This window comes from Balaenoptera ricei, chromosome 10 (genome assembly GCF_028023285.1).
Source record: "Balaenoptera ricei isolate mBalRic1 chromosome 10, mBalRic1.hap2, whole genome shotgun sequence".
NCBI lineage: Eukaryota > Metazoa > Chordata > Mammalia > Artiodactyla > Balaenopteridae > Balaenoptera > Balaenoptera ricei.
The window spans coordinates 63324645-63339734 of record NC_082648.1 but is presented as its reverse complement, the minus strand read 5'-3'; the positions used below and the strand labels follow the sequence as shown (position 1 = coordinate 63339734).

Genomic DNA, 15090 nt, shown 5'->3' with positions numbered 1-15090 from the left:
AAAAAAATAGAAATTTATTTTCTCAGTTCTGGAGGCCTGAAGTCCAAAATCAAGGTGATGGCAGGGCTATGCTCCCTCCAAAGGCTCAGAGAGGGAATTCCTTGACTCTTCCAGCTTCTGGTGGCTCCAGAAGTTCCTTGGTTTGTGAATATATCACTCCAACCTCTCCCTGCACAGTCACATTGCCTCCTTCTCTTCTGTGTGTCTAGTGCTGAAATCTCCTCCCTCTCTCTTATGAGGACACAAGTAATTACATTTAGGTCCCACCTGAATAATCTAAGATAAGCGCTTCCTCTGAAGATCCTTATCTTAAACATGTCTTTTGCCATATAAGGCAATATTTACTCTTGACATGTAACTTAATATTCACAGGTTCTGTGAATTAGGAACTAGATACATCCTTTGGTGGGGGGGCCACCATTCAGTCCATTACACATTCTAATTTTCAATTTGGTTTTCTTTTTTTTTTGGCTGTGTTGGGTCTTTGTTGCTGTGCGCGGGCTTTCTCTAGTTGCTGCGGCGAGCGGGGGCTACTCTTTGTTGCCGTGCACGAGCTTCTCATTGCAGTGGCTTCTCTTGTTGCAGAGCATGGGCTCTAGGCAAGCAGGCTTCAGCAGTTGCAGCACGTGGGCCCTAGAGCACGCAGGCTTCAGTAGTTGTGGCGCACGGGCTTAGTTGCTCTGTGGCATGTGGGATCTTCCCAGACCAGGGCTCGAGTCCATGTCCCCTGCATTGGCAGGTGGATTCTTAATCACTGCACCACCAGGAAGTCCACAATTTGGCTTTCTTATTTTCATTTCTACCAAGTATTTTATAAGACTGTGATGAATTGATTTTTCTACCAATGATTCTTAAGAAAGATACCTATGACTGCCTATTTTGAGTACATATCAAATAAAACTTGGACTGAGTTGACTAATATATGCACCAACCTAGATCCTTCACAAGTGGACTTTCCAAAGTTTGTATCAAGGAAAAAATGGTTGATAGAAATTTCAAGACAAAGAAGCCTATGGGACAGGTGAGTGGAAAGAAGAGTAATCCTAACAACTAGTAGGTTCATCTTATCACTATAGTCATGGGAGACCCCTGCAGTCACTACTGCTATTAAGGTCACCACATACCTTCATCTTATCAAACGGAAATGTCATCTTTCCTTCCTCATTTTTTTTTTTTTTTTCATTCTTTCAGGAGCATCTCGTACAGTTAACCACTTTGGGCATCATGACTCACGTTCTTCACTTGATTTCCAAGTACCCTTACCAGCATTGTTTGGGTTTCCTTCTTATCTTGTTAGCCTCTTCACTCTCCTTTGTTATCTCTTTTGCCTGAAGTTGAAATACTGTAGTGCTCTAGGACTTAGTCCTTAAATTAAGTCTCCATACTCACTCTTTCATAAGGGGATCTTGTGCAGGACTGTGACTCATTTCTACGTCAGGGCCTTTATAGTAGCAGTTTCCTCTACTTCAAAACCTATCCCAGACCCTCATACAGCTAGTTCCTTCTCATGATTCATTTACATTTTCCACATTTATATTTCTACCTAATGTGTCCAAACATAAAACACATCTTCTGATGTTCTTCCTTATCTTAGTTAATGGTATCATCATTTATCCAATTGTTCAGGCTAAAAGCATGGGTATCGCCATAGTTTATTCTATACCTCTTATCCCCAAAGTCAAATCCATCAACTGGTATTTTTAGCTCTACCTTCATAATATATCCAGAAACTGACCTTTTTTCATAATTTCCATGGTATAGTAAGCAGAATTCTAAAATGGAGCACAAGCTCCCCTACCCCTGCTATACATGCCTTGCATAATTCTGAGGAAAGTGAATGTAATGGACTTTACTTCCATGATTAAATTATGTTATTTGGCACAGCTGACCTTCAAATAGGGAAATTATCCAGGAAAATATCCTGACCCAATCACTTGGGCACTCTAAAAGCAGAGAGTTTTCTCTGGCTGGTCACAGAAGAGAAGTCAGAGATTTGGATCGTGGGAAGGACCTGATGCGCCTTTGCGGACGTGAAGATGGTGGGAGCCACGCATCAAGGAATGTGGGCAGCCACTAGAAGCCGAGAGCAACCACTGGCTTAGAACCAGCAAGAAAATGGGGACCCAAGTCCTATAACCACAAGGCATTGAATTCTGCTAACAACCTGAAGGAGCTTGAAAGCAGATTCTTCCCCAGAGTCTCCAGATAAGAACTCAGTCAACATCTTGATTTTGGCCTTTGAGACCCTGAGCAGAGAATCCAGCTATACTGTGCCTGGACTTAAAACCTACAGAACTGTTTAATAATAAGTGGCTGCTGTTTTAAGTCACTAAGTTTGTGGTTTATTATGCAGCAATAGAAAACCAATCCACATGCTAAAATTCTAATCCAAGATACCAGTCTATAGCCTGCACTACAGAAACAATCTCTTAATTGTGCTTGTTTCTCTTTGTACCTTTGTTTTCCTATACTCCATTATCGACACAACAGCAAGAGCAATCTTTTATTGCTAAGTTTTCTTTTCAAAACATAGATGAGGGACTTCCCTGGTGGCACAGTGGTTAATAATCCTCCTACCAGTGCAGGGGACGTGGGTTCAATCCCTTGTCTGGGAAGATCCCACATGCCGTGGAACAACTAAGCCTGCGAGCCACAACTACTGAGCCCGCGCACCACAACTACTGAAGCCCACGTGCCTAGAGCCCGTGTTCCACAACAAGAGAAGCCAATGCAATGAGAAGCTTGTGTACCACAATGAAGAGTAGCCCCTGCTCACCGCAACTAGAGAAAGCCTGTGTGCAGCAACAAAGACCCAATGCAGCCAAAAATAAATAAATTTATTTTAAAAAACTTTAAAAAAAAAGAATAGGGAGGAAAAAAAAAAACATAGATGAGATCATGCCACTTACTTGCTTAAAACTTTCCAATGACTTTGCCATTATGTAGAATAAACCCCCAAATCCTTAACCTGGCCTATGGTATTCTATTTGATTTAGTTGTCACCTAACTCTCTACCTCGTCTCCTACCTCTAACCACAGTTATTCATTTTTCAGACATGCTAAACTTATTCCAAGCTCAGAGATTTTTATATGTGCTCTCACTTCTACCTGAAATATTCTTTAGCCATCTCCTCATCTTTTGGCTTTCAGTTTAAATGCCACCTCCTTATGCAGCTATCCTATCCATATTCTATACTAGTTATTCCCTATTTGCTTACTGTGCTTTGTTTCTATGGCATATTTTATTATTTAATTAAATATCATTTATTTCTATGTTCACTTATTTATTGTTTGTCTCTCTTCCAAGACTACAAACTAAGTATGGTCAGTCTTTATTGCTTTGTCAGTAGACAGATCAGAGCCTTGTATGTAATTGCTGAGCACGTAAATGAAGACTAGTACCCCAGAGGAACCTCTTCCCTCCCCACCACCCATGCCCAGTGGTCTGTTTGAATTTTCAATACCAATCAGTAGTTAACTTTCAAAAGTTTCTCCATGTAATAGATATCATCCCAGTACTTCCAGTCTGTAGGACTGAAAGAGGCCAAAAAAGTTTTGCAATTACTCTACATTCCAAACTTGTTTTGCATGCCTATATTCAAAGTCAGCAAAGCTTCCATTTAAGAAGGGGTTTCTGAACCTAATTCGACTTAATCATAGTTTTGTTGTTTTCCCTATCTAGGGGAATACAATCATTAATTAGTAATCAATGTTTTTTTTTTTTCTTTCTCTTTTTGGTTTAGTCCCAGAAGCATTTTATTTTTTAAGAAATTCCTTCTCAATCCTAGCATGTAGTCAATTTTTCTTGGCATGTTGATTAGGATATTTTCTCACTTCAATTAGACGTTTTAACAATATTACTTATAGTATCATATCGACCTGTAAGAAAACTTGAGACTTTCCAACAAAGTTCTCCAGAGATGGAGGCTATTTTGGAAGGTAGTTTTTTCCCATCATTGGAAAGTTTTCAGGTACAGATAAGTAACCACATGGTAAGTAAGTGTTAAGAATTCAAGGTTCATATGCATAGCTTAACTAGAAGACTTGTGAAGTACTTTTCCACCTCTGAGTTATTACTATTCCTTATATGTATGAGACTAGCCCCAATTAATAATACACTCTCCAGAGGATAGTCAACTAAAAGTGTCCTTCATGTTATAAAACTGATGTACTCTTGAAACAATTCTTACAACATACATTTCAACACACTTCTTAACCTTATTTTCTTTTGACTTTTTTAAAATAAATATGGAGATAAACAATTTTGGAAAATAATTTAAATCCTATGTTAATTAGGCTAGGTACTGTGAAATAATACTAAAGTTAAAATTCTCTCAGGAAGTAATATTTGGCTAGTCTATACATAAAATCAATATGCCTAAATATGACTTATTTTATTATGCAATTTAAAATATTTCAATATAAAGTCTTTGATATCTCATACTTAATTCTTTTATAGTTTGCAAAGACATTTAGAAGAATATGTTGAAAGTTAGGAAAACTTAACCTTGAAAAATCCCCAATTTATTTTTATATTATTTAAAAAATTTAAAGGAACTTACCCTGGTGCATAGTTGCATATGAAAAGTGCTGCATGTTTAATACGTCCAATTCTTGAACATGGAGTAACAGCACAACCAACTTTGTAAGACTTGTCCCAAACAAGCTAAAATAAAATTTTCAAAGAAAACATAAAATTTAATTCTAAACATTTACTCTGCCATAGTACAAACAATAGTATATTCAATACACATAGGACCTTTAACGAAGCAATTCACGGAATATGAACAATTCTTCATTTGGATGCAGGTAGAGAATTATCATGGATTTAGGGAAGCATTTCCAAAACTGTATTTAGAGAAACACTTTAATAGGTTCTACCAATACTGTATTCTTAGGATAAGAGTCTAAGAAAAACTGATCCAGAATAATGTTTTAGAGCCAAAGGAAGATACCTGCTGAATCAATTTTCGACCTTTTGTTGAATCTGAGAGTTCTAGGTTATTGGCAAAGAGGAAGAGGGAAATGAGAAGACAAAAAGTTTTGGAAGAATGGAAGTTGTGAATAAAAAGGAAAAAAAGAGGGGACGGTAAGATTATAGAAGGGAAGGAAAAGAAATACAAGAGTAGAAAGTAATTGAATGTTATCAGCATTTTTCTTTTCTTTTATTGAGGAAATTCCATTACAAAATAAAATGAAGTCTGGGCCTTTCATTAAAAAAATGAGTAAAAGAGCTGGTTCCTGTAAAATAATTTCTTGCAAAATAGGTCTTGGAGTGAAAATATGAGAATAATTAAAGATATTCCAGAAATTCCTGAATGGCTTTAATATTCCTAATACTTACAAGTGAACAACAACAAAAAATTGTTTTGTTAACCTCTGTGGGAGAGGGAGAAACCATTTGTTTTCCTTTTCTCTATAGCTCAAGTCTTAGTGATTCCAAAAGAAATAGAGTGATGCCTTAAAAGAATAGAGAATAGAATGTCTGTAACAGTTGAAGTTAAACAGGTCAAATGCAGGAAATGAAAATGTCTAGGAAACTAGACTTAAGGTGGAAAAAATACAGAGGAGTAGGTCCGGGAGTAGACTTGATTATTTTACTCAGAATATTGAAGTCATATTAAGGAGTCTAGCTTTGACATGAGTAAGACAGTAGAGAACCACTCTAACTTTTTAGAAGAAAAAATTGATCAAAAAATTTTTGAAACATAAATCATTTGATGGAACAGGAAGACATGAGTTCAACATGAAAAAATTCCAAGATTTTAAGTTCTACATTAGAGTCTATTGACTGAAAAATAATCATCTTTTAAATGATCTTGGAAGTTAATTCAATAGTTTCTTGATTCCTGATACAAATATTTATTGAAGACCTAAATAATGTCATGTTGTTGTGTTGAGAATACATGGATAAGAAGACAAGGTCCCTGCCCTTAGTGTAGTATTAGATATGTAGATGATTATAAAACAATGTAATATGTGAAATAATAAATGTTTGTACAGGAAATAAAAAGTGGTTCAGTATTCTTGGAGTACAAAGTGTAAGAGTGAATTGTTAGACATGAGGTAGGAAAATAATTATATGTATTTGCATTTAAAATATTTTAATCAGTTATATAGTAGTATGTGTACTGATCTGTGCAAAAAAAATAATCTTTTACTTATGTTTATAGTCAACAAACTAAAACTAATTTTTATTTGCTAGTTTCTTTCTTTTCCAGTGTGCATTATTTTAGAAAGGTACCTTTCATATTTGGGTATGGAGATTAGACTTACTATATTTAAAAGAATGTTTTAATTGCATGGTTCAAATAATAGAAGAAATTATGAACATTCAGAAGATCTAGGACTGATTAGAATTTTGATTCTATTAGAGGTAATAATTTTACCATTTGAGTTTATTTATAAAATTGAAGCACAATAAAAACTTAGTAGTAAAGCAATTAAGGAGCCTATTGAATTAATAATATAAAATTTGATACCTGTAGATAATTAGAACAGTTATCAGAGCAACTGTTCTTTTCAAAATTGTAGTTTTTCCTCTGTGCAAACCAACTTCTGATAGCAATACTTGCAGTAAATTCATTTTCAGGGCCGACCCACATATTTTCACCAATACCATTAAATCTAGGATGGGCCATTTTTAGTTCTTCTAAATGAATATTACGTTCAAACACACATTTTTTGCCCCATGCTCTAGCAGTCCGTGACAAAGCTACATCCCAAGTCTGAAAAAAAAATGCAAAAAGTAAAGAAGAAAAAATAACAACAATGAGTTTTTTTTTTTTGTGCTCTAAATTATTTTCCTTGAGTTCTCATAATTAGATGTAAGGAAAACAATTCTTATTTTGTGCTTATGAGTCTGGTTTGTGGAACTTATGTAGGAGAAAAAGTGTTTTGAGACAATTATAAATGAAACAACTATTTCCTGAGACAAAGGCTTATGCATATATTTGTAATTAAAAAATCAGATTGTTAGATGATGCAAATGGTTATAATACTCTTACATGTAGTCTATTCAGAAAATGTGTATTTTTAATTCATGCCTTTTATACGTAATAATACAATAACTTAAAATATTTAAGAACTATTTATTGAGCACTGATTATATGCAAATTATTGTATTGTGAGGAATAAAATATGAAGTCAACATAAATTTTGTCCTCTAGTTGCTTACTGTTGTTAGGAGAAAAACCTGGGATAATATATACATACATATACATATATATACAAATACATATATATATATTTTTATATATATATAATTTTAACACATAGTGGTAGTTGGTAAATGTTATAAAAGAGGCACATGTAAAGTTTTATGGATGTTCCCAGAAATGTAAGAAAATATCACAAGATGCTGCTCCCCTCCATTTATGGAAATATCCAGAAATGTGTATTTCTGACTTATTTAGAGCCTCATTAAATTCATTGTTTAGTTAAGGACAAAAACAAAAACAACACAAATAGAAAAATCAACAAAATATTTGTAAAACCAACATGCTAAATATATATACATTACAGTAAATCTGAAAATAAACATTTCTGAAAAACAATACTAAGATTTCCTTAGAGTTTTCTTGGTTAATTTCATAGATTATACAGAAGTACAATACAGAAAATATATTATAGAAAACTTTAGCATATCCCCTCCCTCCCCACACTATTTCCCTCCCCAGAGGTAATCATAATAATTTTTAAAAAATTATTTATCTATAAATTTCTCTAGCTCCATATACACACACATTCATATATAAGATACGTTCGGGTGTTTTAGATGAGTATTTTATGATTTTTGTCTTTGCACTGTTTTAATCATACCATACACAATATTATTGGCCCGCAACTTGCAGTTTTCACTTAGAGAGATTGTTCCATATTAGCACAACTAGATCTACCTAATTTTTTGCAAACTTTTCATAGTATTCCATAGTATGGCTAGCAGCATGTAATAAAGGTTACCGTTCCACTATTAATGGCCCTTCAGATTCTTTGCCATTTGCAAACAATGCTCCATGGACCATCTTTATACTGCCTAATTTTGCATATTGTTTACACACCACATGCTTACAATGCACCACGTCACTATTCTAAGTGGGGTTTTTTCCTTCCATTTTTATTGAGATATAATTGACCCCCAGCACTGTATAAGTTTCAGGTGTACAGCATAATACATCATGAAATGATTAACACAATTAGTTTAGTGAACATCCATTATCTCATATAGATATAAAAACAAATTTTTTTCCTTTGTGATGAGAACTCAAGATTTACTCTCTTAACAATTTCAGATATAACATACAGCAGTAGTGTTATATTAATCATTTGGACATCATCCTTAGTATTTATTTATCTTATAACTGGAAGTTTGTACCTTTTTAACCACCTTCATCCAATCCCCCCTGCCCCCGCCCCCAAAACCACAAATCTGATCTCTTTTTCTATGAGTCTTTTTGTTTTTGTTGTTTTTTGAAGTATAATTGACCTACAACACTACTAAGTTAGTTCCTGATGAACAACATAGTGATTCAATATTTCCATATATTACAAAATGATCAGCACAAGTCTAGTTACCATTTGTCTCCATACAAAGATATTACATTATTATTGACTGTATTTCCCAAATTTCATTCCTCTGACTCACTTATTTTGTAACTGGAAGTTTGTACCTCTTAATTTCCCTCACCTATTTCACTCATCCCCCCCCCCCCCGCCCACTCCCCTCTGGCAATCACCTGTTTGTTCTCTTATCTATGACTCTGTTTCCATTTGATTATGTTTGTTGTTTTCTGGACTCCATATATAAGTGAAATCATATGGTATTTGTCTTTCTCTGTCTGACTTATTTCACTTAACATAATACCTTCTAGGTCCATCCGTGTTGTTGCAAATAGCAAGATTTCATTCTTTTTTATGGCTGAGTAATATCCCATTGTATATATATACCACATCTTCTCTATCCATTCATTTATCGATGGGCACTTAGGTTGCTTCCATATCTTGGCTATTGTGAATAATGCCACAATGAACACAGGAGTGCAGATACCTTTTTGAATTAGTGTTTTTTTTCTTTCGGAAAAATACCCAGAAGTGGAATTGCTGTCACTGGAATGTCTACTCCCTTGTTTCTATGAGTTTGACTTTTTTTTTTCCAGATTCCACATATAAGTGATACCATGCAATATTTATCTTTGTCTGGCTTATTTCACTTAGCATAATACCTTCAAGTTCCATTCAAGTTGTTGCAAGTAGCAAGATTTCCTTCTTTTCTCATGGCTGAACAATATTCCATTGTATATATACACACCACTTCTTCTTTGTCCATTCATCCATCGATGGGCACTTAGGTTGCTTCCATATCTTGGCTATTGTGAATAATGCTGCAGTGAACACAGGAGTGCAGACATCTCTGTGATACTGTTGTCATTTCCTTTGTTTTTATACCTAAGAGTGGAATTGCTGGATCATATGGTAGTTCTTTTTTTAATTTTTTAAGGAATCCTCCACACTGATTTCCATAGTGGTTGTACGAATATACATTCCCACCAACAATGCACAAATCTTCCCTTTTCTCTACATCCTCACCAATGTTTGTTATCTCCTGTCTTTTTTGATGATAGACATTCTAATGGGTGTGAAGTGATATCTTATTGTGGTTTTAATTTGCATTTCCCAGATGATTAGTCATGTTGAGCACCTTTTTATGTACCTGTTGGCTAAAGCTATAAAATTCTTACGAGAAACAAAGGTGAAAAGCTTCATGACATTGGATTTGGCAATGATTTCTTAGATATGTCACCAAAAGCACAGGCAACAAGATAAAAAAAAATAGATAATTAGACTTAATTACAATTAAAAACGTTTGTGTATCAAAGGACACTATTAACAGAATGAAAAGGCAACCTATGGAGGGGAGAAAACATCTGAAGATCATATATTTGACAAGGGATTTTATCCAGAATATATAAAGAATTCCTCCAACTCAGCTAACCAAAAGACCCTAACAACCTGACCAAAAAATGACCGAAGAACTTGTGCAAACATTTCCACAAAGAAGACATACAAATGGCCAATAAACACCTGAAAATATGCTCAACATAACTAATCATTAGGGAAATGAAAATCAAAACCATAATGACATACCACTTCACACCCATTAAAACAAGTGTTGGCAAGGATGTGGAGAAATTGAAACCCTGTGCATTGCTGGTAGGAATGCGAACTGTGCAGCCACTATGGGAAACAGAATGTCAGTTCTTCAAAAAATTAAACATAGAATTTGTACACGTTTTTGCAATTCCATTTCTGGGTATATACCGAGTAAAGGTGAAAGCAGGGAATCAAACAGATATTTATTCACATACCTATGTCCACAGCAGCATTATTCACAATAGCCAAAATGTGGAAGAAACTCAACTGTCCATGGAGAGATAAATGGATAAACAAAATGTGGTATATACATAAAGTGGAAATATTATTCAGCCTTTAAAAGGATGGAAATTGTTTTTTTAAAAATTTTAAAAAATTAATTTATTTTTTGGCTGCATTGGGTCCTTGTTGCTGTGCGGGCTTTCTCTAGTTGTGGAGAGCAGGGGCTACTCTTCGTGCAGTGCACGGGCTTCTCAGCGCAGTGGCTTCTCTTGTTGAGGAGCACAGGCTCTAGGCGTACAGGCTCAGTAGTTGTGGCGCACGGGCTTAGTTGCTCCGCGGCATGTGGGATCTTCCCGGACCAGGGCTCGAACGCATATTCCCTGCGTTGGCAGGTGGATTCTTAACCACTGCGCCACCAAGGAAGTCCCAGAATGGAAATTCTGACACATGCTACAACATGGATGAACCTTGAAGACATCATGCTAAGTGAAACAATCCAGTCACAAAGAGAAACACTTATGATTCTTATATGATGTACCTGGAGTAGTCAAATTTATGAGACAGGAAGTAGAATGGTAGTAGCCAGCAGAAAGAAGGGAATGGGGAGTTAGTGTTTAATGGGTGCAGAGTTTCTATTGGGTAGGAAGAAAATGTTCTGGAGATGAATGGTGGTGATGATTGCACAACAATGTGAATGTATTTAATGTCATAGAACTGTACACTTAAAGATGGTTAAAATGGTAAATTTTATGTTATGTATATTTTACAATAAAAAAAAACCCCAATAAATGTTTTGAGTTTAAAAACAAGGTCGAACAAAAATACTAGGTGATGACAACAACAGCATGGACATGGGCAGAAGACAAACAATTTATGTGTTGTAATATCTTTTTAATATTTAGAAGGAGATTATAGATGTTGATTAACTTTGGACTTTGTAAAGTATATACATTAAAATGTTAAGCATAACCAATAAATAATAAAGATAAAATGTATGATTTCCAAACCTGTCAAGGAAAAGTTCTAAGTAGACCATACTATTATGATAGACTATACTATTTACAGTTATTATTTACATCCTAGTAAAATCCATGGGAAAAATATACACAAAGTTTTAGAAAGAAGAGAAGGATGAAATTTAGAGTGGAGCTTTAAACTGTACCCAAAACATTATTCCTTCAAAAATGTTCACATATTAAGATATATATTGAGGGGACACAATATTATGCTTTATATTATTCTCTATGCTTTATGTTTGAAATAAAAATTTTAGGGCTTCCCTGCTGGCGCAGTGGTTGAGAATCTGCCTGCCAATGCAGGGGACACGGGTTCGAGTCCTGGTCTGGGAAGATCCCACGTGCCGTGGAGCAACTAGGCCCGTGAGCCGCAACTACTGAGCCTGCGCGTCTGGAGCTTGTGCTCCGCAACAAGAGAGGCCGCGATAGTGAGAGGCCCGCGCACCACGATGAAGAGTGGCCCCCGCTTGCCGCAACTAGAGAAAGCCCTTGCACAGAAACGAAGACCCAACACAGCCAAAAATAAATAAATAAAAAATAAAAATAAAGGAATTCCTTTAAAAAAAATTTTAGACATTAGGAATACAAAACCTATAAAAAGTTGAATTAAAAATATTTTGTGTTTATTCATTATCAGGAGGAACGCTAATCTTCAAACTTGGAAGAAATAGAATTAATCACAAAGGGTGGGAAATACATAGATATAACTCTCAAATATCCTCAAATTCTAATTAAATTCAAAAGATTAAAATTGGCTTGGATAAAACTATCTTCAGTATATACAATGCTAGTATTGATATATTTCTATAAGAAAATATATAAACAGAAGAGGAAACTTACTGACAATTCAAAAGGTAAAGAAAATGAACAAGAAAGAACAAAATACGTCCAATCAAAATAACATTTTAAAATTAACATTAAAGCAAAGTTCCCTTTTATAATTTATTAGTTTAGCAAGTGATTGAAAATGCCCAAGCCAGTCAGATGTGGTATGTCCAGTCACATGTATGTATGGTATGTCACATGTCCAGTCCAGTAAATTAGTTCACATGTCTGGCGTACACTGTCATGTGCGTGCATCCTCTGCAAGTGGTTGTGCTTTGTGTACTTTGTGTAGCTTACTAATGAAGACCTGATGGAATTGGAGGCCCAGAGAATGGACGAAAAGAGACTAGAAGAAGAAGAAGTAACTAAAGAACAGAAGAGATTCACGACGCAGGAAATGGCAAGGGGATTTTCTTTATTTGATGAGGCACTGTTAGTTTCTAAGGCACAGGACCTGAACGTAGTATGGTACACAAAGGTTGCAGCAGCCGTTCAGAATGCAATCCAGTGCTACCATGTCATCTATGACAAGAAAAAAAGAGCTACTACCCAGACATTACTGGATTGCTTTTTCAGGAGGGTAGATAGAATTGAATCCAGCAAGGAACCAGAACCTGTGCCATCAACTACAGGTGTTAGTGAAATTGCAGCTTGCCCTCCGTCTCCTATTGCAGACAATCCTTCAGCTCTACCATCTCCCACCTTCTCTCCCTCCTCCAGTCAGTTAACTCTTCTTGCCTGTTCACTAAATGCCAGCACTTGTATGCCAGCTGTTGTACTGTACTACTGTGCTTTTCAAGGTACTATACAGTAAGATTAAAAATGTTTTATTTTTTGTGTTAGTTTTTTATGTATTATTTGTGTGAAAAGTATTATAAACCTATTACAGTACAGTACTATATAGCCGATTGTGTTAGTCGGGTACCTAGGCTAACTTTGTTGGACTTCGGAACAAATTGGACTTAAGAACGCACTCTGGGAACTGAGCTCGTTCGTATGTAGGGGACTTACTGTATTTCTACACTGCTGATATTTGCTTAATTTGGCACAGTCCTTCAGTATAGCAATTGCTACGTATCGTATAAATTAAAAAATCACATACTTTATTTATCACATTTCTGGAATTTTTCCTAAGGAACTAATCCAGAAGGAAGAAAAGACATATCTAGGGAGACAGTCCTTGCAATATTTACAACATAAACTGGAAGCTCCTAATTTCCCGATATTTACTCAATACATTTTGCATTCATTTTTAATGACAATCATGAAGACTCTATAGCACCAGGGGAACAGCTAATGAGACATTACAAAGAAATACGGGGAAAAAAATGGGAGAGAAGCAAGAACTATATTGTAAGGGAATGCAAAATCAGGGCCGGGTCTAGGACGAGGTGAATGAAACACCCTCTAGGGAGCAAAATTTAGGCTGGAGACCAAAAAACTCAATAATCAAGACAAAAAATATTTTAAAAAGGCAAAATTAGTGTGAAAACATCCATGATAAAAATTCAAAATTTTAAATAAGAACAGAATCTGACCTTTCATTTGCATTATCCTGAGAGTGCCTCACTTGCCTCTCCCAAATTCAAGCTCAAAGATCCTGTCTTTGTTTAAAGTGATTCTGTTTCATCAATAATACTTTTGCATTGATTTTTCAATTTAAAAAATTGCATTAAACTATCATTTTCTCGAATTAAAGCTCCCTTAAATTTTGCACCTCTGGTGAGTACCTCTACTCACCCTAATCCAAGCCCTGTGCAAACCTTTGGTAATAACTATGCGTTAGAGTGACAGTGGTTTTTATTTCTTGAACATATAAACTTTACGTGTATTTTTAAACCCAAACTCTAAGCGCGGTTGTCCGCGATCCTTAAGGCTCAGAGCAGTGACCCAGACTCTTCGCGGCCGAGGGGGAGGTACTGACAGGGGCTGTTGGAGGTTTGGGCAACCGCCTTAGGGCCTCACCATGAAGCGCAAGTTAGCCCCTCGGGGGATGACGCTGCCCCGGAGCTCATTGTGCAGGTTCACGTACTCATTGATAAACGTTACGTCCTCTTCGTGTGGCAAAAAATGCGCGTTCAAACCGGAACCCAGCAGTAGTAGCCAGAACTCACAAAGCCACACCTTCCAAACAACCGTCTGTGCCCGAGGAAGCCTTTGGGCGCACCACTCCCGGGCGAAGCGCCTCGGTGTCTCCATGGTTCACTGGCCGTGGCCAGGCCAGTGCGCGCGCGCCGGCCCGCCCCAGCGAACTGCCAATCAACGGGGAGGGGCGGTGCAGGCACGTCTGGCCCCGCCTCCCCGCGAGCGGAGGTAAAAGGATGAGGGAAACCAGAACTGAGGGAAGACTCATGAAAGCTGTCTGCAGAACTAACCACAACAGAGGCTTGAGTTAAATGAGTGCAAGCTTTTCACTAAACTAATGTAGTTAAACATCCAGAGTCGATTTCTGACACCAGATGATATGTCATCGTTTATTAATGTGTCAACTGCCCAGTAAACGCCAATTGCTGAATAAGTAACATGGCTGAGGAACCTTCTAATTCTTCCGTGACACTGATGACAATTCAACCAAAAAAAAAATCCTTACTTGTTAAGTTGGGAATTTAATGCAAGACCTTCATTTTATTTTCCTCCTGGACAGAATAATATCCTCTTTTAGGCCAACTTCCTCACTGAGATTTTCTCAATGTTTTAATGATCTTTTGTGGGAAACCGCAGGATAAATGGGAAAAGTGGAAAACTCAGCAGTTAGGGGGTAGACTAGGGATCATCAAATTCTCATAAAGTTAAAATATTTTCATTTTTTTCTTTCACCAGCATGTCTGGAATATCAATATTCATCTTCTCTGACAAATTGTCATGGTAACAGTAGGTA

At 36.3% G+C, this 15090-nt stretch overlaps 1 protein-coding gene across 1 annotated transcript in view; it reads right to left on the bottom strand.

The window, feature by feature from the left end:
* GLIPR1L2 (GLIPR1 like 2) overlaps positions 1-14417 on the bottom strand; it is a 41769-nt gene extending 27352 nt beyond the window's left edge. Inside the window, exons 1-3 of the mRNA XM_059937379.1 lie at positions 14178-14417; positions 6483-6728; positions 4563-4666 (exon numbers count right to left, since the gene is read on the bottom strand). Of these exons, the coding sequence (XP_059793362.1) occupies positions 4563-4666; positions 6483-6728; positions 14178-14411 (584 nt within the window). The 5' untranslated portion in view covers positions 14412-14417. The remainder of the gene's footprint in view (positions 1-4562; positions 4667-6482; positions 6729-14177) is intronic.
* Positions 14418-15090: the final 673 nt, after the last annotated feature.